The sequence below is a fragment of the Mya arenaria genome, chromosome 16 (genome assembly GCF_026914265.1).
Source record: "Mya arenaria isolate MELC-2E11 chromosome 16, ASM2691426v1".
NCBI classification, from domain to species: Eukaryota; Metazoa; Mollusca; class Bivalvia; order Myida; family Myidae; genus Mya; species Mya arenaria.
In genome coordinates, this window is record NC_069137.1 from 22934701 (window position 1) to 22960859 (window position 26159).

The window sequence follows — 26159 nt, forward strand, 5'->3', positions numbered from 1 at the left end:
ACTAACATACACAACTAAATATTATAAAATTGCTCGTATATGTTGACATTATTCGTACAAGTATATGGATATATTTCAACATCAAGCTAGTCTACTTCAATTGTAATACTAGTATTTGTACACGTGCGTACGTATACGTCTTATAAATAGTAAATTAAGGGAAAGATAATAACTGACACAATGTGACATGAAATTTAACCTAAAGTTTCCCGGATTGAAAACAACGAATATCATGTACAGACCATGATTGTCAACATTTCATGAATACATAAAAACAATCATTATGCTATTTTCAGTATGCTCTACATAGAACTGTTGAGCATATTGTCATACAAACACACCAAATATCTAATTATTTCCAAGAGTTAGCTCATTACTGTCTTCGTAAGACATTACGAAACAAATGCATATTACAAAGGTCTCCCTTTTAATAATCCGCCGACATATAGTTGTTCCACATTGTGTCACAAACTTATTTATTTACTCAAATGATTCATCATTATTACACGAATCTCTACTTCACTAAGTTTTAATAATTGCCTTTCGTTTCTAAACTTGTTCAATAAAGCGAGGCATATCCATTTAATAGTGTCAGTGTTTTACGACAAAATTCCCATTAACTTGTATTTGCACCGATTGTTTTGAGCTCCGGTTGTTGATTGGTCCATTGACGGCAAGTCTAATATCGGAGTTAATGATTGCTGAATGATCGTGGTTTTCTCTGACAGTTCGTGTGACCTGGTTAACTCTACCGTTTTTATTATCCATCAAAACCATGTTGTTTCAGTTTGTGACATAGCAAAGATGTTATTTGTAAAGTCGTATGTTATTAGTTAAAACATCTCGTATGAGTCATAATATACATTATGTATATTCTCAATACCCATAAATCAAAGCAGTTGCATTCATTGAGTTCGGCTATAAGCGTAGTATTGACAGTATGCTTATTCCGTTAATTTTAAAATTTTTGGTATAACAGGTTATTCTGAAATAATCAACACGAAGGTGGAATGGTGGTCTATATCGAATTCACGTCAACAAAATAATGTATAATTTCATCAAACGGATATATCTACTTTGAAAAAAACATGTGTTCTTCCAACGATATTAATCCTGGGACTTATGATTTAGCCAATTTTCAACTTCTTTGTTTAAGGCGTAGGCCTCTTTCTCACACAAAGCTAACACCTTTTCTAGACATGTCTTACACACTGGGAAACTAATCAATGCTGAAATAACACTTCCGAAAAATGGAATAGATATTTTTATCACCGATTCAACAGCTTCTGATGCAAAACAAATCGCTAGAAATTTCACCAAAGATTGTGTAGATGCAAACAGTATGTTGGACTTGATGTCTGCGTTCCGTTTTAAGTCGTTTAAATCCTTATTCATATTTTTTGCCAATTCTTCCAAACTTTTGTCATCAATTTGAAGCTGCTGGCGATAGAACTGAGTTTCTTTGTAAATTGTCATAATTTCGATTGCCTCTCCTACTCCTGGAATTGGCACAAGTGAACCGACGGATCCAATCAACGCTATTTTGTTTATCCGCTGTCTTAATGATGTGACCTTTGTTTTAATGACTTCCTTTGAACGAGAAAATAATGCATACATGACAGCTTCTCGTTTAATGTCAGGGGCATTTTTTATTAATTCTTTCATCAAATCTGAAAAATCATGTTCGAGTATGTTGTGATTATTTACAAGTGCTATGTGTATTTTCTCCTCATTCAGACCGGCTTTGAGTAAATTGCTTTTGATATCTTCTCGTATTTCAGCTATTAATCTTCGCTGATTGTGCGTTCTGGGGTGAGCTTTTTCGTTATCTACAATGTCGTGGTCAATACATGTTCTAACAAAGTACAACTGCAAGTTTTTCCTTTGTATCATTGTTACAAACAAATTGTCGTTTTCTCGGAATCTCCCCCGTGAAACTATCAAGAAAAAGTCATACATGTCCAAATCAATTGTCCTTGAGTACGTTTCTCTCGGGAAGTTTGGCGTACCTATGCCAGGCAGATCAAAAAAGGCCACATTTTTGTGTTTAGGGTGAACATATTTTTGAGCTTCTAATGTAGTTTCTCTACTCCCTACTTGTGCTGCTCCTTCATCGTCGGCTGTCAAGCCAAGAATAGCATTGATTAAGGATGATTTACCAGCGCCCGCATCGCCGACCAACGCCACGCTAAACTCCATATGTTTCCAACCATCTAAATCATTTTGTATTGCATTTTGCATGTAGCTCATTCCCTCATTTTTGAGTATTGTTATGTACCGCATGACATATTTCATCGTTTGTCTATTATAGCTGGAAATCTGAGTAAAAAAATGACCATTTTACGTTAAATGAAAATAAATCAAATCGAAAAATGATTCATGAAACACGTTTAAATCATTATCAGTATTTGCCTAAATTTCTTTTCGCAGTGACGTATTTCCTTACTAAGCGTTGTATTTAATTAACTATTCATTATACATAATTTCAAAAGAAATGCCTGCTTACTTTAGTTCTTTCTTGATATAGTTTTGGTTATGTGTATATGATACTTATATTAGAACATGTTATTATATGAATAAGTGCACAAATTAAAAGAAAAATCGTAATGCGGTTCATTTTTTATTCGTACATTATGCTATAAATTTGGTGACAAACAATCAAATACCTGTGTCAACATCCTCCTGACAATTTTTTGTCACTTTATGTGAAAGGAAAATTGCATATGTATTATTTTTTGTTAATATAACAAATGAAGCAGATATATGACTTTATTAATACCGTTTGAATCCGCGGTTGAACTGTTGAGTTAACTTTAATGCCAAAAGTTCAATACTTACGCCTGGTAGTGTTCTACGTAACCAGTTAAATGTACCTAAAATGTAGAATATTTCTATGATCACCTCATAGTATACAGATTTATCTTCTGGTTGGTTCATCTGAAAGGTATTGGAAAAGACAATGCATGGATGAGTCGCAAGTTCAGCGAAGAGTGCTGTTCTTAATGAAAGATGATACTATATCAATAGCATTTGATATGGCTATTACAAAAGCCTACTTTTTAGCGAGAACGCCGTTTTTGTTTAATTTAGCCCTAACTTAACGTTGTAATAACACATGTGGAAACATTTTGAACGTCCATATTATTTAGAACATCATATAAATTAATTTAAAATGTAGTAAAATTAATATTATGTCTTTGATGTTCTATTGTATAACTGTATGATGTCAATATTTAGAAAAAAAACTTGAATCAACGACACGTCCAACCTGGATTGCAAAGTATTTATGGTAAGGTTTGAAAGTTTCAAATTGGGTAGTGTTCATAAAATAAATGTTGCGCACATCGTTGCGACTTTTACTTCTAGCCATTACCTTAAAAAACCAACATTGCGATCATTTGACAACTAAAAATTTAGTGTGTGTCGTGATAGTGCGACATCGCATTGAACTGCAAAGTAGTCTTGAGGATCAAGAAAATGAGAGGTGCATGGTAGGCATTCTGTATACAACATTTCGATTCACCGCCGATGTATGATTGATACAGTGTTACAACTACACTTTTAAATGTTTTTTTACACATTTACAGATTGAGTTTTGTGCATGCTTAAATTGTTAATAACAAAATGATCAGAAGATAAAGTGTCCAAATGTATATGTTTGGATATATAACAAAAACATTACACATCGCTTCGGGACATGGTATATTTTAGTAAGATAAATGCACATCGTCATTGTTGAAACGGGCCGTACTTCACAGCGATCAAAATATAGTCTGATTTTCTAAGCTTATCTGCGTCATTATGTCTTGTTCCTGTATTTTTTAATGTATCACTGCTATTGCGCTCGTCCTTGTAACTTCCGTTAAACGATTGCATTTGATAAACTTACCAACTGCATGGAACGTTTGTGGCTCACGTTCTACTGACACTTCGGGATCTTCTTCCTATTATGGATAAAGCGAATTCGTTTGTGATATGCGTATTATACAGATGAATAAATTACAATATTCGAATAAAACTTTATCCAATCCGTTGTTGTTGTTTTTTCTGTTCTACACTTACTAAAATTGACAGAAGTTTGTCATTGATAAATGTGGTGATTGATTGCAAATATGTACAATCACATTTGATCTACATTATTTAACTTTGTCATTGTGTTAAAGTGGATAATGATAAACACTTTAATGGAAATAAAATGAATCTTGTTGACAAATACGTAGTATTATTGAAATATAAGAATTCAAAACCTCTGAAAAGCTCTCATGTCGGTGTCCCGGCACTTCATCAGGATTATTGTCTAAAACAAACGGTAAACGTTTAGTGTGAAACTACTATATTTACGTACTGTGTTTGCACATTTAATAAATTACGTTTATATACTTTCAAAAAAAAATAAGAATTATTCAATTAAGATATTGTTCGTATATTACATCAAATATAAATGTATTCTTACGCTCTTCAGTCGCACCCTGCCCGTTTATCCTACTATATATTGTACGTGGCACAGTCAGTGTTCCATCCTGAATGGTAATAAATATATATAAAGAATGTGTACGTTTTAATAGCACGACAATTTTAAAAGGAATAATAACATATAAGTGGACTGCGTTTGTAGTATACCGTATATAAATTTGAAATATATCTTAAAAAGGTTTATGTATTCAGGATCGAAGTAATAAAATCTAGAAACATTTAAACAAATTTAAACATCACTACTATTATGCAAAACAGTTAAAATTAACACAGAAAAAATAAAATAAATCAAATTAAAACAAAATCTCGTTTATGCAGATGCAATTGATATGTCCTAAAATCTTAATCACATCCACAAGCTAAGCACACTTTTTTATATTTTATATTTTATATTTGTATAACTTGTTATATACTCTCATATCGAAAAGTTTTACCATTTCATTTGAATACTAACATTATGATATTTCTGAAATGGTATACGGTTCTTGATTAAATATTAGTATAGATGGATTATTTCGCTCAATGAAATAAGATACCTTTGCTTGTAACGTATTTGATTATTTGTGAATCTGTGACCTGGTATTCATCGCTGGGCCTATCTGTGCGTGTGCGTGCGTGTGCGTGCGTAAGCGAGCGTGCGTGTATGTGTGTGTGCGTGCGTGCGTGCGTGTGTGTGTGTGCGTGTGTGCGTGCGTGTGTGCGTATGTCTGTGTGCGTGTGTGTGTGTGTGTGTATGCGTGTGCGTGTGTGTGTGTGTGTGTGTGTGTGTGCGTGTGCGTGCGTGTCCGTGTTTGTGCATGTGCGTGTGCGTGCATGCGTGTGCGTGTGCATGAGTGTGTGTGCGTATGTGTGAACGCGTCCCTGCAAGCGTATACGTTTACTTTTGTGGTATTTAAATTGTATAAACGGTTTGTCAGTTTTTGCCGTGTGTCACCCTTTTTTCCGTGTGGCGTTCAATAAAATTGGAACAAATGTTTCATCTGTCTGAGTATGATGCGTTGATATTCAACGTGCTCTCTGGTCTAATGTGTCTTTCAAAGTTATAAGTTTTTGAGCTAAATGGCCTCATACATATGTAGAAAGTGCAATTAAAGTGATACAATAACCTCAGATTCAACGTCGACCGCATCTTGATTTGTCCCTCCTTGTGATCCGTCTGAAATGAGGTTTAAAGTGACCACAACTTATTTTGAAAGAATAATACTTGTACATCCCGTACATAATGCATTTACTCATTTAAGCAGACTTCGGTTTTAATATATTTAAAAGAAATTCTATGGAACATCATTGATTAACCAATAACATTTTGTAGACAGAAGCGAGTTGATATGTTATTTCAGCACACAAGTTGCCACTGATAATTTGAAGGCGTGTGACAGGTTGCATCATGTTTTTCGTTTAGTGAAAACAGTTGGTTCCTCAATAATTGCTACATAGAGAACTGGGGAAATGAGCAATGTACAAACATATAAGCCATATTTTTGAAACTCACTACGTGTAAAACAGTATGCTTGGCTGTTACTTATTTATAATTGTGTAACGGGTAAGGAAGATACATATATGGAACGAGTTATCTTAGGGTATTACGTTGCTGATGCGGTAGATACAGCCCTTTATGGAGAACATACATCTTAAAATGACACTACTGTGGGTTTAATAGATGATGAAGCATGCTGTTCAATACCTAGCGATTTTCTTTGTTGCAATTCCACCGGTTATTTCACAATGTGTCTTGGCATATATTATCTTATCGCATACATGCAACAAAGAACATCAACATAAAAGTGTCCGAGTGTGAGACATTAACTATAACAGAAAAATACACATTAAACTATATTACCTGTACTATCATTGTCGTTTGACAATCTATATTGCTGCCCATCATGGCTGTCCATTATATCGACCAGGTCACAAAGGTCAGCAGTGTCTAAACCGTTTTCTACCAAATATTATTTTTCTTCCCTATATGCGACATATTCATTGGCTGGTTTCCCTTCTATATCTCTATCTGAATTAAAAAATGAGATAAAGGGCAACTAATTAAGGTATATTGCTAGTAAATTCTCGCATGAAGTGAAACTAAAATATCAGTGGGTCCTATTTAAATGAGGTGTTCATGATCATGAAAATACGTTAATATGTTTTTTTTTACGATCTGAGTGTCAATACTTCTTCTACATCCATGATTCTGACTACATTATTTCGTATGCATGGGTAGTTTGTATCCGGTCGTTAAGGACTTTAAGTTGCATTATCAGTTACATGTTATTCATCTTCATTATTTTCACATTGAAGATTGCTCTGATGAGGTGTATACTTGTATTTTTTTAATAATTTATAAGTGTAATGGCAATATATATGACCCATAATATATTTGTATCTAAGTGATTGCATTTTATTTGCATTTATCAAAACTGTCAAAAGTGTATCATTCGCTGTTTTTTACACCATCAATGAAGGCTTCGTTCATTATCAATACCGCCGGTTATAACGATTATAACAGGAAATGTTCTATTGCGCAGTTAGCCCGCTTCGGGGTATCTTGCCACATGCCATCCTGTATTTAAACAGCGCTGACACATGACAAATTGTAAATCATCATTACATAACATTCTTCAACATGTTACAAAATATAAATTACTGTAAACAGAATAACACAATAATGCTTGTCTTCGTTTAGTTAATTAAATAAAGGAATTATATTCCCACCAGTGGGTTCATTGATAAAGAAATGATCGGCTACTTTGCTAACAGAGTATAACTAAACATTGTCCTATACTTCCTTATCCATTCAGCTCGTACATAATGAGATCTGCCAATAATGAGTTGCGTGTAGGTTAGAGTTTCGTTTAATTGGACACTCATAATCATTTGCAAAACTATTTGACAGAGCGTTGGTTGAATAGTCTATTTCTTATTATCTATGTAGTTACCAATTTCAAGTTTACTTAATACAACGCATGTCTTAATTCATGACAAGAATAGTTTTATATAATATATATTACACAATATTGAGAACGAAGGGGCAAATTAATTCAGAATATAATAGCACATAAATACATAACGAATCAGTACTGCAGGTATACTTAAATAGCTTAAATCGGTATCTTAGAAAATGATTGAATTGATATGATTGCTATAATGCAATCTCGCACACAATTGACTAACAATAAAATAAAAACATTCAGAATAAACCTAAGTTATTATATTTCGTTTTTCTGTTTCAAAATAGTATGTATGCATGTGAAGAAATTTGATACCCTTACATTATTAGCGGTATAATTATATGTTAAAAGTAGAAAAGGGGTTTTACGTACATTTTAGATGTAAGCATTTTTCTTATCGTCTAATGTTTGTTTCAGAAAAAGCAACTTTAATCCATCTGGCACAGCTTAAAATTTAAACATTTGCATAAAATTAAAACAAATATCAGTTATAACACTGATATCTTGGGACAGATGGATTTTACGCCTGTAAGCACGATACATGTATAATACACATTAAAAAAATTGGCATTAACATACTAATATACAGTCATATTTTAAATTGGTGTTGGCAGGTTAAATATTTTCCTTTGATACGCCCCACTCTTTAATTGCCGACGAATTTGGTTTCACATATGTATATCGGCACGTCGCAAAACATAATATAATATCAAACGTAAATATAGTAGATATTTGATTCAAAACATTTCTATTCAACTCAACACAACTTTTTTCTTTAATTTACTATATGCAATACAACAAATTTATTATTAAATAACTTGTGTTCAATGATGTCGGGAAGAGTTAAACATTTCTTAACCCGTCCTTCTCATTACTAGGTTTATCACAGTCTACGCACTTTCCTTAAATCATGTCCAAAACGCATGCGTGATTCTATCGAGCAGAAATGAAATGAAAAACTTTAGAAGAAGGCGCTTTTATAACGTCCACTATATACACCGATTCTAAACCTTTGAAAACATTGATTTGCCAATTAGGCATTCTGACGCAACAGGTCATGTGTACTCCTTGTAAATAGTTTGCAATTGGGTTTAAGATGAACAGTATCAAAATTGCATATATAGGCTTATTTATAGGCCAAACTATAGTGATTTCAAATTGATGAATTATTTTGCATTGAACTTTTCCAATATATTATCGATTCCATTATAATACACATAAGTTTAATCAGAGGCAGATTTTTGTTATCATCGTTTGGAAAAACCGATGTATGGCTATTGAAAGTTAAAACTTATTATAACATTTGTCCTTGAAACAAATTTAACATCCTTGTGAATCATTTATTGATCATAATTAACTACGAGGGTTGTTCATAAAGTTTGTTGACAAGTAATAAAATACATATCATTTTATATTTACATTCCAATCGAAAGGAAACCATCGAACAATGTATCAACATATAAACGTTTATGAAAGAAATTTATTCTTAAAGAAACCTAGCATAGTCGGTACGGAAAACTTTGATGTCTAAACATTTAATGACGTCATATCCGTATTCATCAGACATATTGACGTCATAACTCGACATTTGAATTTTTAACGACATTATCTACACACAAAGGTAGTGAGCGCGCTCAGCCATAATCATGGATACGACGTTAAAGACGGAACATCGTTCCATTATTAAACGTTGGGCTACAACGTGAATGACACCAACAGCAACCCTGACGTTTATGGAGCGTGTTCTGCGAAATGTTGCAGAAGTCTTGTGTTTAAATGGCATAAGCGTTTCAGAGACGGTGAAAATGGCGTGGTTGATTCTCAAAAAACGGTCCGGCCATCTAGGACTGAACGCGACATAGAATGGGTTCGGGATATTGTAAAAACTGATCGCAGAAAAACCGTTCGGGAAATAAGTAATATTACTGGAGAATGTGCAAATGCTGTGTATCGGACCATCATACAGGTATGTGGAAAGTCTTTGCGCGATGGGTGTACCGGCTACTTAACAATGAGCAGAAAGAAAAAGGAATCAGCGCATCAAGTGCCTTTTTGGACCATTTTCAACGCCAGGATGATGCTTTCCTGAAACGTATAGTGACAATGGATGAGACCTGGCTTTATTTATATGAACCCGAGACCAAACAGCAATACATGGTATGGAAACACCTGACCTCACCACCACCAAAGAAGGCGAAAGTATGCAAATCTGCTTAGAAATTCAAGTATGTTTTTTTATGGATTCTAAAGGTATGATCCTACAGGACCAGGAACCGGAAGGTAAAACTGTCAATGCCGCGTATTATCAGAAGGTATTGACAGATTTTTAAAACCTATTTATATCTAATTAACTAAAAAGAGTTTTAAACAAAATTACACAATTAATCATTTCACAAGGAACTGTGCATTGCTGAAAACATTTCATACGGTTTCACATTAATTTGCATATTTTCAGGTAATAAGCAGGGACTTTTTAAACACCTACCAAAAGAAGTGTCCTCAGGCGATTATCAAGGATATCATTTATCAATAGGACAACGCACCTTCACACAGCGGATATACTGATGAATATTTATTTCCTTGGCTTTGAACGTTTGAAGCACGCACCCTATAGTACCGATTGCGCCCCCATTGACTTTGCTGTTTTTCCACGCCATAAGGGGGATTTACGTGGACAACGAAGTGCAGGAACTCGCCCTGGTCGTACGATCTACAGTTGCTACATATGACAAGTCGTGGTACCATAACAATTACAAGAAATGGGTAGATCGTCACAACGCGTGCGTGAACTGCATAGGAGAATATTTGGAAAAAAGTAACGTGACGTTATATATTGGCGTTTTCTTACGTCAAAGTGCTCCGTGGCTGTGCTAGGGTTAACTGTAAAGCCGCTGTAAAACTTTTTACATTATATGTATTTTGACAAGTGTTCGTGTATCCAGTGCGGACTTAACTGTATTTTTTCTGTATCAATTTATTTTCTATATCTAAACATACTAATCATATTTAGATCTTGTCCACGAACTTTACGAATGACCCTCGTAGTTTGGAATGTATTGGATTTCATAACGATGAATGTTATACACATCGGTTAACACGACACGTGTTTACCCCCCCCCCCCAAAAAAAAAACAACAACAACAAAACAACAACAACAACAACACATTGTCTAAGTCAATACATCCCAACGAGAGATATTGACATATATACAATTGCATAATATAACACACGGATTGCTTTTAGAACAGTAAACAACACAATCGAAAACAACGGGAGACACATCATACTACAACAAACAGAGAGAACCTAGATGTCAATACATCCCATCGAGAGCGCACAACTTACATAACAATACACAAAGATATAATAGATATTAAGAAAACCCAACAAGACCCACAACGACTCCATTGACAATACACACAGATAACATAGATTTGAATGTAGTCCAAGAAAAGAGCCACAACTTTGCGAGAAAACAATCATGGATAAACAGGATGTCAATACGTTCAACGTGAGACATTTCAGTTTGCAACACCACAACTATCTTTTTAAGGTTTTTGGGTCAAATTTGAGTGCATTTTCATCGTGATGTGACGAAAAGGTTTTTAACCAATAACTAAATAAAATTTGGGCACAGGTTTTTGATTCGATGTCGATTTCAAAGATTAATGTCACGGTAACCTTGATCTGTGATCTATCATTAAAGCGTGAAACTTGAAAAATAAAGATTTAAGTAGGTCGGTCCTTACAAGAAGATGATCATATTGATTTTAGGATCAGTAGGTCAACGGTTACGGTCGCGATGACATTATTGAATCTAAGCTTTATCCACAGAATTGTCAAGCTCCATTGCTAATGTCGTATCTCAGCCATGATGGAGGTGATCAACTTCATGTCTCCTGTCAGAGCAACCAAAAGTGGGCATGGTGTTTGGATTATACAACCAAAGTCGTAGGAACAAATGGTTTTCAAAGCTGATGGATAACTTATACCCTCTCAAAGCGACAATTATTTTTTCGCGGTTGACATATTTCATATCCCCCGTCAGAGCAACATATGTTTTCGTAGCTGATGGACTACATATACCCTGTCAGTGCTATTGTTGGTTGTATCAGTTTATGGATCAGGGGTCCAACGTATTTTTTGTTAGCCAAGACTTAAGTGGGGGAAATGTTGGAATAACAAAATCACGGTTTCGAAAGGATTGTGGTGTTTTGGAAGGATATTTTGACCTGGTAAGTAAGTTTTATCATTATACAGAAAAATGCGTGACTTAAAAATGTGTTTTAATCAAAGTGTACCATTACTGTACCTATGTTAGCTATTTTCCATTTTATTTTCGAAGGCGAGGAATTTAATGCAGTTTTTGTTGGATGCAGAACAGTTTGTTAAAGTGATAGAAATTAAAACACGAGCTGTAAGACATGTTAATATTAATCCAAAAGGCAATATCTTATCCATAAAGAGAGTATACCGCCTATTTGTTATGCAAAATTACCTTCCAAATGCACTTATACACTATTCTAGCAATTCATATGTCACATATATATTTCACATGTCCTCATAAAATTATTCTCACTTTATATCAATGTAAGAGCACTTGATGTAACACAAACGCCTCTCAATACGGCAAATAATATAAATGCAAACAGTATCAGCCTGATACTATTTTACCAAGAAATTCACGGTAATATGATTTAAAACAAGTCTACCCCATACCCCACTCTCCCCGGCAGTTAAATACTTCATCATATCTAATGACGTTCATATTTTGATTACGATCTCATTTATTTCGTGACCAAGACACCGGGTAGGAGGCAAAATATTATTCAACAGTCTGGTCAAGAAATAAAATTGTAACGTTTATAGGACGTGAGATGAAGTATTTCAGGCTAATAAACTTGACATGACACAAAAATACATTAACAACATCAACAAATAGTGTTAATGCTTTACAAAACAATGGCTGTTGGCACATAACAATAACTATACAAGAGCAAACAGGTTGAAAATGCAAGCGATGACTTTTGATCAACTGAAGTTAGTTTAATGGCTCTGTATTGCTTAAAAATTCAAACGGCGGACTGGTCAACAAAAAGTACTATTACAAACACATTGAAACAGAAATTAATATTTTATAGGACATAATGACCCTATAGAAACAGCCAAACGTATGAATGTTAACTGGTTAAATGCTTGGTGCTGAGGTGTATGGTTATACACTAGTCGTGTTGTTTTGAGGTGTATGGAAAAACTATAGTCGACATGTTTTTATTTGTATGGTTATAAAATAGTCGACTTGTGTTGACGTGTATGGTTATACAACAGTCGACTGGTCTACATAAATTGACTGGTCCTAAGATGTTTATATAGGTATGCTCACGCTTATTTGTGATTTAAACGGACACCGAATAACTATTTACTCAGCCCGAGTCATTTTGAAACCAAATAAATTTTACATACAACATAATATATATTACATACGATTAATACGTTTAACCAGAGCATAATTGGTAAATCACACAGACATGAAATGATGTATAAAATATCTCAGAAAGGCATTGAAAGGTTTCATTTTGAAGAAAGGGGCAAAAAAACACGGTAGTTCTACTTCATGAGACGATAGTAGTTTACAGCAAATGTTATAGCACTCACCAATCATTATCAATTTATCCCTTTAAATGTATATTTGTCATACATGTGTAAGCATTGATTTTGAAAAAGAGTGTCACTTTAATGAAACCCTTGTATTTATATCAATGTAACAAACATAAACTTTAAGCGATAAAGGACGGAGGGTTCTTACAAAATTACGGAGATCCACGATCGTCTCAATTAAAGCGTTCGGGTATATCGTAAATGCCCTTGATCACATCTTGCATACTAATGAGAGAGCGGTGAAATCAAAATCAATGTAACAAGATAAGGAATTATGTCCATTTTAGCATTTCAATATATTTAAATAACGACGATCCTGGCAATGTATCCATGCCTTTGCGTTGTACTTTTCGTGTGTTTTGTCGTTTTGCTTTGTGATTTTCACATGGCATACATTCTGAGAATTAGCATTTTCAGAACACAGTCGGACAAAACAACGATTCTGAGGTGTGGTATGTGGGATGACTCCATTACTTTCTGACGCGGGAAAAGCAACGGTCATGACCAATGTTCCTACCAGTTTATTTCAACACATGACTCAAAAAGTATTTATTTGAAGAAAATGTGTCTTCAACCGTCGAAATGATCATTTTGCGTGCGAGAGAGAGGGAGAGAGAGAGAGAGAGAGAGAGAGAGAGAGAGAAGGGGGGAGAGAGAGAGAGAGAGAGAGAGAGAGAGAGAGAGAGAGAATGGGAGAGAAAGAGAGAGAGAGAGGTCCTGATCGCCTCTGTTTGAAATTTTACCCGTTCTTTCTTTGAAAATCGTCTGCTGCTAAGAATATCTAACTGCGTGTCGTCCTAGTTCATGTAACATAAACACATGAACAATGTGATCAAAGTTAAATCCAATTGCATATCAATTTCAAAACACGTTCTGGTGTAGATGAATTGTTAGTATTTTGCAGTTTTGTCAGTAAATCTATATGTATAACATTATTCACGGACTGCATTTTACACCATGTTTTGCAGTGCCAATATTAGTTTGATCAATTTTGATTGAATGACAAATGTACTTGAGCCATATCCCATGACGTTCTAATTATTCTTATGATATATTTTCTTTGGTAAAATTCGACAACCCCGAAATTGGTCTTGAGGTAGGAGGTCATTCTTTAAGTTTGCATGCCATTATCATATCGACCATATTTCAATAGAGACGTTGTAGAATCATGGAACGGAAAGATACGATCAATACTTAATTACATATCTTATAAAAAAGACATTGATCTTGTCAATTTTATCTCTATAATTGATACTTGAATACAAAAACATTTTCAATGACGCAGAGGTTTTGCAATCAAATATATTGTTATAGTCTGACGCTCAATATTCACTGACTAATGTCCTCGTTCCACCATACGTTGGTCTACAATACGTTGGTCTACAATGCGTTGGTCTACAATGCGTTTGTCTTGTTGGAACACAACCCGGAGGGTAAGATCGTATACATTCATAGTCTTCGCCTTAGCTACAATCAAATAAATCCCAAAACATTTTAGTTGTTCTGTTACCATCATGTTCTTAAAATGTGTACAAGTATTGTTCAAGCACTATTCGAAAAGAAAATGATCTTACGTTGTGCAGCATGTCCGAACAATTTTAATGAAAAGAAAAGGCACCAATGGTTCTATGGTGTTAATTGATTTTCAAAACTCTAGCAGTAATCTAATAAGAGTGTGAAAATAAAGAACAGTTAGTGGTCATTATCAGGAAGTCCATAGTCAATACCACTTAAATTAATTTCACAGTGTAATAATGTATTAATTACGTAAAGGTTTCAACAAAACATTTGCAATGCTAAGAACGACCGACACCCTGACGTCATAAGCGTCATAAAAATATGACCACCCCAGAGTTATGATCGCCGACGTCATTCGGTTTCACAGCATATAACCTGATAACCTGAGCAAAAATATATACAAATGAATGTTGCATGATGAAAGGTATCCCTTGTTTTTTAACAAAATGTGATGCAACAATTTGGTAGGGGTATGAAATATTTTCATTGTTAATAAGCTATAACTATCTGATATAATCAGTCAATGTCATTGGTATTTGATATTCTTCATTGGTTTTAATGAAAGTTCCATTGATTTATTTTAATTTCCAAAATATTTCCAAAATATTGAATTCCAGAATAGAAGGTTAAGACACATTTCATAGCTGATATTACTTTGTTATTTTGTAATGTCTAAAGCATCCATCTTTCGATTTTTTTTTAATTTAAACCAGGACACATTTAACATGATAAGATCTCGTCATTACTACAACATTGACGTCAACCAAGCTACGGACAAGCTCAAAATCCGCTTCTATGATTTCTAAACCAATTTTGCTCAAACTTGAACACAGTGTATAAGACCAAACCGTCTAGGCCAATTTTAATGACGGGCTTAATATGATTAGCATTTCGTTTATTTAAGCGTTTACAATATCCAGATCTTGTTATAAATCAATAATATATAATTCATTGAAGACAAAGCACTTTGTGTAATATCTTTGTGCAATTTAAGTAATTATATAACAATGTGTCAAGACATGAAATTAATCGAAATAAATAATAAAAGGATTGTTATAGTAGGAAATATTTCTAACGTCCTAAATGTCATATTGGTATGGACATACGTTAAATTACCTGTCGAACGCTTAAATACTTCCTTTTTGTAGGTCATGGCCTCTTGATTTGTAAATACATTTTGTATATTGAAATCTTGAATAATAACATTTTGAAACCCACACCTATGTAGAAACTGTGTCATATGATATGCAAAAAGTAGGTAATAAAGCGTAAAACTATTACTAGTGTATCACAGTTTTGTTTCATGTGTTTCTTAATTATCTTAGTGCCATCATTAACGGAGTTAATATAGTTAATATAAAACGCCTTATGTAACTAGAGCTTCATATTTTCTATACACCACCTTATATGACAGGCTTTCAATAGTTGCTATATAGCTTCGGGTAGTGGTCACAAGTTGTGTTTTTCTGTTGACATGTTTTATAAAGATGATCCCTCTCAGATGAACTTCTTGTAAACATATAACGAAATTTAAATGGGACACTGTATTTCAAGAAAGCAGTTTGATACATGTTTTAAAGCTGTACTCTCAGAGATTTACCGTTTTTACAAGCTTATTTATTTTTTGTCCTGGAATGATAAATAATTTGCGTAAATATCTCCAAACCAGTGATAAAAGACTGCTGATAAAACAATAGATCGCATATTTCCGTTCGAAAACATATGTTGTAAAAATGTATAGAACATCCATTTTTGAACTTAAATATAAACATATGCGTCTAATGTTTTGTCAGCAGTCTTATATAATTGGTTTAAATGCATTTTTGCATAATCTGTCTCGTTCCAGGACAAAACATTAAGAAGTTGATAAAGCGTTAAATCTGTGAGTGTGCAGCTTTAAGACAGTTTCCGGGCATCAAAACATTTCAAGACAAATGCAGGAAAGTGCCGATTAGTTCTGTTTCATTCCTTTAACAGTCAAGTTACAATCGTTGTAAAATAAGTATGTTTTTACTAACAGTCAAGTTTATTGAACAGAGTAAAGCATTACAGCGTTTTCGACCGGGTTGTATATATTAAACATTTTATAATTTTAAAACGATACTGACTGTTTGCAGACAATTTCAATCGAAGTGTGACTCGTAAATTGCAAACATAAAGAACAGAATTTTACACCTACTAGAACATGCGTTGGAGACCAAAACGTCATATCCTTCATTTTATGCAGCACAAAACATAACTATGAATGAAAATTGAAATACATTAGATATAAAAAAACCCACATACCTTAATCACTGAAAACATGAGCCTAGTTAATATTTTTGAAATGCTTTCCATTTATTTGAACACATCTTTCGTTCCTCAAAGATAATGCGCAATTAGGGTAACACTGTGGCGCAGCAGTGTTTACCGTGTCTCCTAGGTGTACAAAATAACATTGCGCACGCAACTTAAAAAGGAGGTGTCAAGTTACTTATTATTTAAGATAGTGGCGAAAAGAAATAAAGCCGCTTTAAAAAGACATGTCAATATTTCAAAGTTTAGTTTACCATGTATTCTGAAATGATTTAAACGAAACTCATTACAGTACTTATATTTTTTTAAATATAGCCTTTCATTATCCGTATGCATGACTATCGTTTAAGTTAAAATAAAAAAAATAAAAAAAATAATGATCTTATTTTTGGGTGAGTATAACCATACCGGGTTTAGTATGCATCAAAACCATTCATGGTCAGCTATATTTTACCTTTCGCTTCAAGCCGATAATTGTTGGCGAATTCCATGATGTTACTGAGTCCTACCAAAAACTCATGAAACTATTTTCTGGTAAAGTCTTTAAAACTACCGTATCATATTGAAATATCGTATCAAAGAATGGGATGAAACACTGTTTTTACGCAGCTTTGTATAAAGAACTGGTAACAAAATAATTTACCTTAACAGTAGTGTCCAGTATAACACTGACGTTTTGAAACTCAAGGTGACCGAGTCGGAGGTGCAGGTTATAGTATTCTTAATTTTGTTTTTTCAACTGGTTTGAACAAACAACTCGTATCCGGTACTTTCAGCAAACTTTCATTTTCATCGTCACACATTCACTTCCAGGCGTAAATTTTGACATGATACTATGATAACTGATTTAAATAAATGAAAACTAGACAACTAGAATCTATTTGATCGACATTCTATGCCATTGTCAAAGTCAGGTGGTAAACATGATCGTAACGAATATATTAATATACGTTAAACCAAACTTAAATATCAGCAGAGCAATTACGATATTTACGGCTGATATCATTGCTCTATAATTTTGACATAATACTATTTGACTTCGATGATATTGTCATCAAAGGTAAATGAAATTCAAATTATTTTCTTTTATAACCAACCTTCAATTAGGTAATTTGAGCCTTACCGAAGTATGCAATATTAATCTAACAGTGACACCTACCCATATCAAGTACACCACTGTCACTGTATTAAAGGTGTCTCTCATTTACAGTCAACCGAAATCAAAAGCTGAAAATCTTTAAATTTTAACAAGTCTAAGTACCGACCAAGGTCCAATAATAAAACGAGCACCTTGATTTTGTATATATTTGATTGATGTATGCCGTATGCCAGTACAAAAAAAGCAATGCCATTTCAGATATTTGGCGTTTATTTGCTTTTGAACATTCTGCACTCTATTTCGGCTGAAATAGCGCCTCAACCTATTTAAAACCTTTTATGATTTTATTAAAATTAGTGTACATTCACATTTAAATTAATCAGGGGCAGTTAAATTCAATATTGATATGTTTAACGTCGACTTAATTGGTAATGTATCAAATCCAGTGAATCATACAAGTGTTATAATATATTCACAGTTCTTTTGTGCACACTAAAAGGGTACCCATTCAAACTTTGCAAACTTTGTTGATTATGAATTCGTCTGTAATGTATTATTGATATGTATGGCTGATAATAATCCATAAATAATATAAAAATATTGTGTTTCGTCTCCACCTATTTAGTAAAGATTTTCTACAATTTGCTGGTTTGATCATAAAACATTTCTAAAATGAATTGCTTTTAAAATTCGAGTATATCGGGACTATTTATAATGTTTAAACAACAAACAGTTAAATACAAAAGACATTTTGACCGGGTTTGTATATATAAATCAGTAAGTAAATGAACATTGAAACGTTTTATTGATAAAAAGGCAAGTTTATTAAAAAAACAGACCATTGTGTACATGTACACTCAATGTGGCTGTGGTTTGATGCCAAAAAGTCCGGAGAGATAATCTGACAATTTCTCAAAGGTGTTTGCATTTTTTGCGTTTGTTATGGACATTAAGTAAGCAGGCGGGTAAACGAAAAGTTTGTCTGCGTGGTTAATGATGTTTGGGTTAGTACCTCAATATTAGCCGTGATCTTATAGATATTGTCACCATTTTATCCGCCATCAGAAGTGTGAACAAAACGCTAATGTATATAAGTACAAAAGGCATATTTATATACCACTTATAAATTGGCTTTTAAAGATATACACCGTGCAAAAAATTTAATAATGTTACATAATCTAACAAAATGCAAAACGTTCAAAAATACTTTACTGACTGAGAGCAACCCTATTGTCTTATAGCGTTTCTTCTAGCCCTTGCTTTTGGTGCTCAAACGCTCCAAAAAAACGCAACACTTTCTAACTGGATATGAGCTTGTTCCGGGTCACCAGTCAGTTTACACATCTTAATAATTTGTGACTTACTCTTGGGTCTGGAAACTGCTGGCACCGTTCCTCTGGCCCTGATAAAGCACCTCAATTAAGTTTAAAAGTAGGTTTTACAACATGATGCAATCTCAACAGAGGATAAACTACCGTTGTAGCAGGTTAAGCAATATAATCCAATCTGGACAGAGGATTGACACCTTTGTAGGGGGCTTGACAATATAATTTTATCTGAGTAGAGGAGAAACCACACTTGTAGCAGACTATACAATATAGTGCATTCTGATCGGAGGATGAACACAATTGTAGCAGAAAAACAAAATAGTGCATTCTGATCAGAGGATGAACCCCCCTTGTAGCTGATTGACAATATAATGAACTTGATAAATCAAATTCGTGATATGTACCAATAAGCAAGCAAACTCAAATTTACCATAGGATTATGAATTGCTTGACTCTTTAATATGCTGACTCTAAAATATATATACATTGTTCGCTACTTTGAGGAATGATGTTCCTTTATAAAGGGAAACGATCTGGTTAGGGTATAAATAAAAGTACGAAATAAAAAGAACAATGTGCATTGACATATTGTTTAACTAAAATGCCATAGCCGGTATTGGACACTTCATGAACGAGTTGATTATTGCAGCATCTTAGTCGGGTAATTGCGTTTCCGATAAATTTATAAACGCCTATTTTTGTTTTTAATTTGTAGTGTTTTTACAAATTGAATGATCTTAAACTATTTGTATTCATCACAAGCAGATTACATTACCTGCTTAATGTGTCTACAAATATTATCGATAACAGTGATTGAATGCTAATATAAAAGTTTATAAAGATTATAAGATTGCATTGAAAGCTTTTTGTTGCTGCAAATACAGTATTTTGAAACCAAAAACATAATCAAACTCGGCAGAAAAACGATCAATCCGTCGATCTAGTCTGACTGCTCAGGTCAGTCATTTAAAAAAACAGGTTTAATTTTGAATGAATGAAACACATAAATGTCATGCATTTAGGTCAGTCATTTAAAAAAACAGGTTTAATTTTGAATGAATGAAACACATAAATGTCATGCCTGTTATGAAAGAAACGAAACACACTATCAGTTTCGCAAACTTAAGATAAAATACATTAAATTGATTATTTTTTATCAATTCTATTCTCATCCTATTTGGTTGAAAGGTTTAAGTACTAATTTTTACTGCAAGAATGGGGATTGTCACGCTTCTATTCCTAGACTGGCGATAAGTAGTTATATTTTCATTAAATCCTAAATATTAAGTATTTGCTTTGAAATGTAATATTACATTTTTTTTCAATTTTAAGATGGGGAATTTCAGAAAATTAACATGTGAAAAGCAGGACAATTGTATAAAGACACCGACCCTACAACACACATTTGGATACGGTAGAATCAATCTTTTATACTGTCCATGCCGTATCAAGTGAACGAAACCAGTCGTACATATTGTGAAATTGTATAAATAGTATCGTTTTCATTCGGCAATATAGGCTATCTATAGGCAGATGTGTCATGAATCAGAAATACAAATCAGCGGTTGAAGAGAGTTCTAAGTTAAACATAAGGTTCGTCATTGACCCAACTTTAATTTGCTATTGAAACGTTCGTTTCTGTACATTATTTCAATAAGGTGTATTATTATTGCACTGAAAGTCAATTGTTGCTGAGAGTACGGACCCAATACATGATTGCACTCAATGATTAAACCATCAGTCCGTGGGTCGTCAATTTTGATAGCACTGAAAGTCTTTTGTTGCTGACAGTACGGACCCTATACATAATTACACTCCGCAAACAAACTACCAGTCCGTGGGTCTAGTCTTTGGCTAATGACAGAAATCATAGCTTTCAAACACTGCAAAGAGTTCTACATCTAAAGAATACTATTATGAATTTGAATGCTTACACATTTGGAAAGAGGCAATTAAAAATATACGTAAACTTCATTTTCTATTCTTTAGGCCTCAATGATTGATGTGCAAATTAGGCATGATCGTAGCAACTAGTTGAATAATTTGAGAGCAATATTCAATTCCTAGATCAGCAAATCAATTCACTTTTTGAAGGCTGATACCAATGATTTTGAATAAATATAATATATATCAAATGTTTTATGCACTATTCAATAACAGATTGTTTTACAATCACCTTAATATACGTAATTTAAAGCTATCTTACTGACATTCCGCATTTTAAGTAGTCAGTATTGATCACTGTTCAGAAAATGTGCGTCAATTATGCGATCACATTTAAACGTTTTTATTAAAGTGTGGGGAACCGTTTCAAATAAAGTGAAAATTCATAGCGTCCTATTTGCATGATTAATATTTGTAAAAACACTTCAGCCCGAAATCAAATTGTGACCACGGTTTAGACAATGGAGTTCCTATCAGCTAACTGTGCCACCAGTGCCAAGGTTGAGGCCAAGATATACTAATGTATCGGCTCCTTATGTTTTTATTCTACTCGTTTGTTTCGTATACTGGCGATACAACTAAAACAACACGCAAAGACAGATGATCATTTAAAATGTTTGTCGTTTTCGAGCAAATGTCATTATGTGAAAGAATTACATCGACAAGTATTAGTTTGTATAAAGGGGCTAAACACCAGATTGTCCAAAACTAAATCGGCACATACAGTAATTCTTAAACACACGCCTGAAATTATGAATGTAAGCTACTAGGAGGCCGATTGTACACAAATTTTCATCGTTAAAATAATTAACACATCAATTATGTTGCTGTCTCGTATGTGTTTCTCATATCAAACAGCGCTTAATGGTTTCCAAGTTTAAATCACATATGTACTTGGGTACAAATAAATATACCTCCTTACTGGGATTAACGTGGTAAGCAACCCAATAAATTTAACTACGCTAAAGGTGTTTCATAAATGACGTCGTTAAAATTGAGTCCTATTCAAGAACTTGACAATTTGGTTTAAAGAGAGGGCTAAATTTTATACCAGCAAATATCATATTGTAAACCACCGAAAAACATAATATAAATTACCGTAATTATTAAAATCAGCCTTTAATTAAAGTTTTTAACAACTGATGTATAAAGTTTCCTCAATGAAAATTCATGGATTTAAATACAACGCTAGATGTTATGCTTGTACCATAATATGCGGGAGTTCCATTCAATCCTTTTAATTTTAAACTTGTTATAATTTGCCAAATAGAGAATCAATTGCTTTCAAACTATTTTTTTTAAACAAATAACATGAAATGTAATTTACAGATTTTAACGATAAACGTATTTCGGTTTTAAGTAAACCACTGAATATTTCGCTTTGAATGAACAGTGAACATACTTTTATACTTTAATTAAGCTGTGATTTGAGGATAAGTAGCCGACAACGCGAATACCAACATAATTACATTTAATGTTCATCCGATCACACCGTTTATAAAATATATAAATTATACGATGTTTGAACAGCGACCATTCTTACTTAATGAGAGGAACATTGAAGATTCATTGTCGTTAAAGCAAGCGGGTGAAATTAGTTGAATTACGGGTATACACGACTCAAAGCTATTATAAGTGAATATCTATTTTTGTTCAAACAAAGTTTTTAAACATTTGTTTTATTTAGATGAGAAAGTATATTACCAATTATATGTATTGAGCCTATAACGATGTGAATATTTTTGTTGAGTGTATCTAAAATAACACTTCCAATTTGTCCTCAAACTTAATACTTCATTTTAACATTTTCAACACTTTTTAATTCAAGTTTCAATAAATTTTAATAAATTGCCCTTAAGTCTATCTTTCTCCTAAAATATATATGATCGGCAATAATAATACAACAATAATGCAAAAAAATGTCTAAATATACATACAATAGTGGATATTTTAATTTTCACATAATCCATGCATACATTTTGAACAAATTCAATAACACCACAAGGACAAGTCCAATTGTCAAAAATTAAAACTACCTAAATTCTATAAATAAACATTATATCGCAAATATTGACATTGTGCTTGTAAACATTGTTTCATGATCATTGAAGTTACATCAAATTATCAAAACCTTTGTCACAACAAAAGATTTGAGTAAAGAGTATCCTTAATAATTCAATGGAAACTGCAGGAACACGTCTAGTAATTTCCTCAGACTAGACACTGACTTAAGATACTTGATTTAAAAGGCCAAGGGTAACTCGCTTTAAAAAATCTTGTGTGTCTCGGTAGTTAGATATTTGATGTAAAAGGCCAAGTATACCTCGCTTCAAACCATCTTTTGTGACTCGGTAGCTAGATATTTGATGTAAAAGGCCAAGTGTACCTCGCTATAAAACATCTTGTGTGTCTCGGTAGCTAGATATTTGATGTAAAAGGCCAAGTGTACCTCGCTATAAAACATATTGTGTGATTCGGGAGCTAGCTATTTGATGTAAAATGTCAAGTGTACCTGGCTATAAAACATCTTGTGTGACTCGGGAGCTAGTTATTTGATGTAAAAGGCCAAGTGTACCTCGCTATAAAACATCTTGTGTGACTCGGTAGCTAGATATTTGATGTAAAAGGTCAAGTGTACCTCGCTATAAAACATCTTGTGTGACTCGGGAGCTAGATATTTGATGTAAAAGGCCAAGTGTACCTCACTATAAAACATCTTGTGTGTCTCGGTAGCTAGATATTTGATGTAAAAGGCCAAGTGTACCTCGCTATAAAACATATTGTGTGATTCGGGAGCTAGCTATTTGATGTAAAAGGTCAAGTGTACCTGGCTATAAAACATATTGTGTGACTCGGGAGCTAGCTATATGATGTAAAAGGTCATGTGTACCTCGCTATAAAACATCTTGTGTGACTCGGTAGTAGATACTTGATGTAAAAGGCCAAGTGTACCTCGATATAAACATCTTGTTGACTCGGTAGCTAGATATTTGATGTAAAAGGCCAAGTGTACCTCGCTATAAAACGTTTTGTGTGACTCGGTAGCTAGATAACTGATGTAAAAGGCCAAGTGTACCTCGCTATAAAACATCTTGTGTGTCTCGGTTGCTAGATATTTGATGTAAAAGGCCAAGTATACCTCGCTATAAAACATCTTGTGTGTCTCGGTAGCTAGATATTTGATGTAAAAGGCCAAGTGTACCTCGCTATAAAACATATTGTGTGACTCGGCAGCTTGATATTAGCTTTATACGTTAGTGTGATTTTCAGGCTTTACATATTTGCTGTAAAAAGCCTATTGTGAATCGGAGTTCATATAGCTGATATTAAACGCCTTATGTAACTAGGGCATTCTATTTGCTATGAATCACCTGATATGACAGACTTTCAATGGTTGCTATATGGCATCGGGTAATGGTCACAAGTTGTGTTTTTTTTGTTGACATGTTTTATAAAGATGATCCCTCTCAGATGAACTACTTGTTAACATTTAACACAATTTGAATGGGACACAAAGTTGTATTTAAAGAAAACTATTTGATACGTTATTAAACATGTTTTAAAGCTGCAACCTCACAGATTTACCGTTTTTACAACCTTTTTTTCATTTTTTTTTTGTCCTGGAATGAGCAAATTTTTGCGTAAATATCTGCAAACCAGTGATAAAAGACTGCTGACAAAATATGAGATCGCAGATGTTCATATTTCCGTTCGGAAACTAATGTTTAAAAAGTGCATTAAACATCATTTTTTTAACTGAAATAGAAAAAAATCTGTGTCTAATGTTTTGTCAGCAGTCCTATATAAATGGTTTAAATGCATAAACTGTCTAGTTCCAAGACAAAAAAAATATCAAAATGTTGTCAAAACATTCAATCTGTGAGAGTGCAGCTTAAAGACAGGTTCCGGGCATCAAATAATTTCAAGTCAAATGAAGGAAAGTGCCGATTAGTTTAATTTCATTTCTTTAACAGGCAAGTTTATTGATCAAAGTAAAGCATAACAGCGTTTTCAACCGGGTTGTATATATTAAACATTTGATTTTTTTTAGAAAGATACGGACTGTTCGCAAACAATTTCAATCGAAGTGTAACTCGTATATTACATACATAGAGAATATTATCATAAACCTTCTAGAACATGCGTTGGAGACCAAACGTCATAACCGTCAGTTTATGCAGCACAAAATATTACTAATAAAAGAAAATTGAAATATATAAGATATAAATAAGACACATACCTGAATCACTGTTAACATGAGCCGATTTTAAATGTTTGAAATGCTTTCCATCTATTTGAACACATCTTCCGGCTTTCGTTCCTCACAGATAAAGCGCATTTGGGGAAGCACTGCGGCTCAACAGTGTTTACCTTGTATCCAAGGTCTACACAATAACATTACGCACGCACCTTATAAAGAAGGTATCAAGTTACGTTAATATTTATCCAGTGGCGAAAAGAAATAAAGCCACTTTAGAATGACATGTCAATATTTCAATGTACAGTTTACCATGTGAACTGTAATGATTTAAACGGTACTCAACATTACAACAATTTTATCATTTTTAAATGTAGCCGTTCATAATTAGAAAGCATAACTTATTTTCAGTTCAAAACTGTTGGCGAATTCAATAATGTTATTAAGTCTGACCAATTACCCATGACACTGTTTTCTGGTACAGCCTTTTAAACTACAGTATCATATGGATATATCGTACCAAACGGGTATGAATCATTGGTATTCACGCATCTTTGTATGAAAAAAACTGGTTGCAACCTCATTTTAATAAACAGTCTTGTCCAATATTACACTGACGTTTGGAAAATCAAGGTGTCTTGAGTCGATGCTGCAGGTTCGACTGTTTATCATTAGGTTTAAACTAATATATCGAAGTTTAC

General features: G+C 33.5%; 1 protein-coding gene across 5 annotated transcripts; it reads right to left on the reverse strand.

The window, feature by feature from the left end:
- On the reverse strand, window positions 1-25610 carry LOC128222298 (interferon-inducible GTPase 1-like). Of its 5 annotated transcripts, none has more exons than XM_052931264.1 (8): window positions 25501-25610; window positions 6314-6481; window positions 5580-5629; window positions 4454-4520; window positions 4248-4297; window positions 3890-3944; window positions 2839-2873; window positions 1-2319 (listed from the first exon to the last, which is right to left on the reverse strand). In XM_052931264.1, exons 2-8 carry the CDS (start codon window positions 6366-6368, stop codon window positions 1108-1110), a joined length of 1524 nt encoding a protein of 507 aa, XP_052787224.1. In that variant the 5' UTR covers window positions 6369-6481; window positions 25501-25610; the 3' UTR covers window positions 1-1107. The 5 variants fall into 5 exon arrangements, with proteins under 5 accessions (XP_052787224.1, XP_052787226.1, XP_052787225.1 ...); XM_052931266.1 differs by lacking the exon at window positions 25501-25610 and adding an exon at window positions 17533-17767; XM_052931265.1 differs by lacking the exon at window positions 25501-25610 and adding an exon at window positions 16881-16971.
- Window positions 25611-26159: the final 549 nt, after the last annotated feature.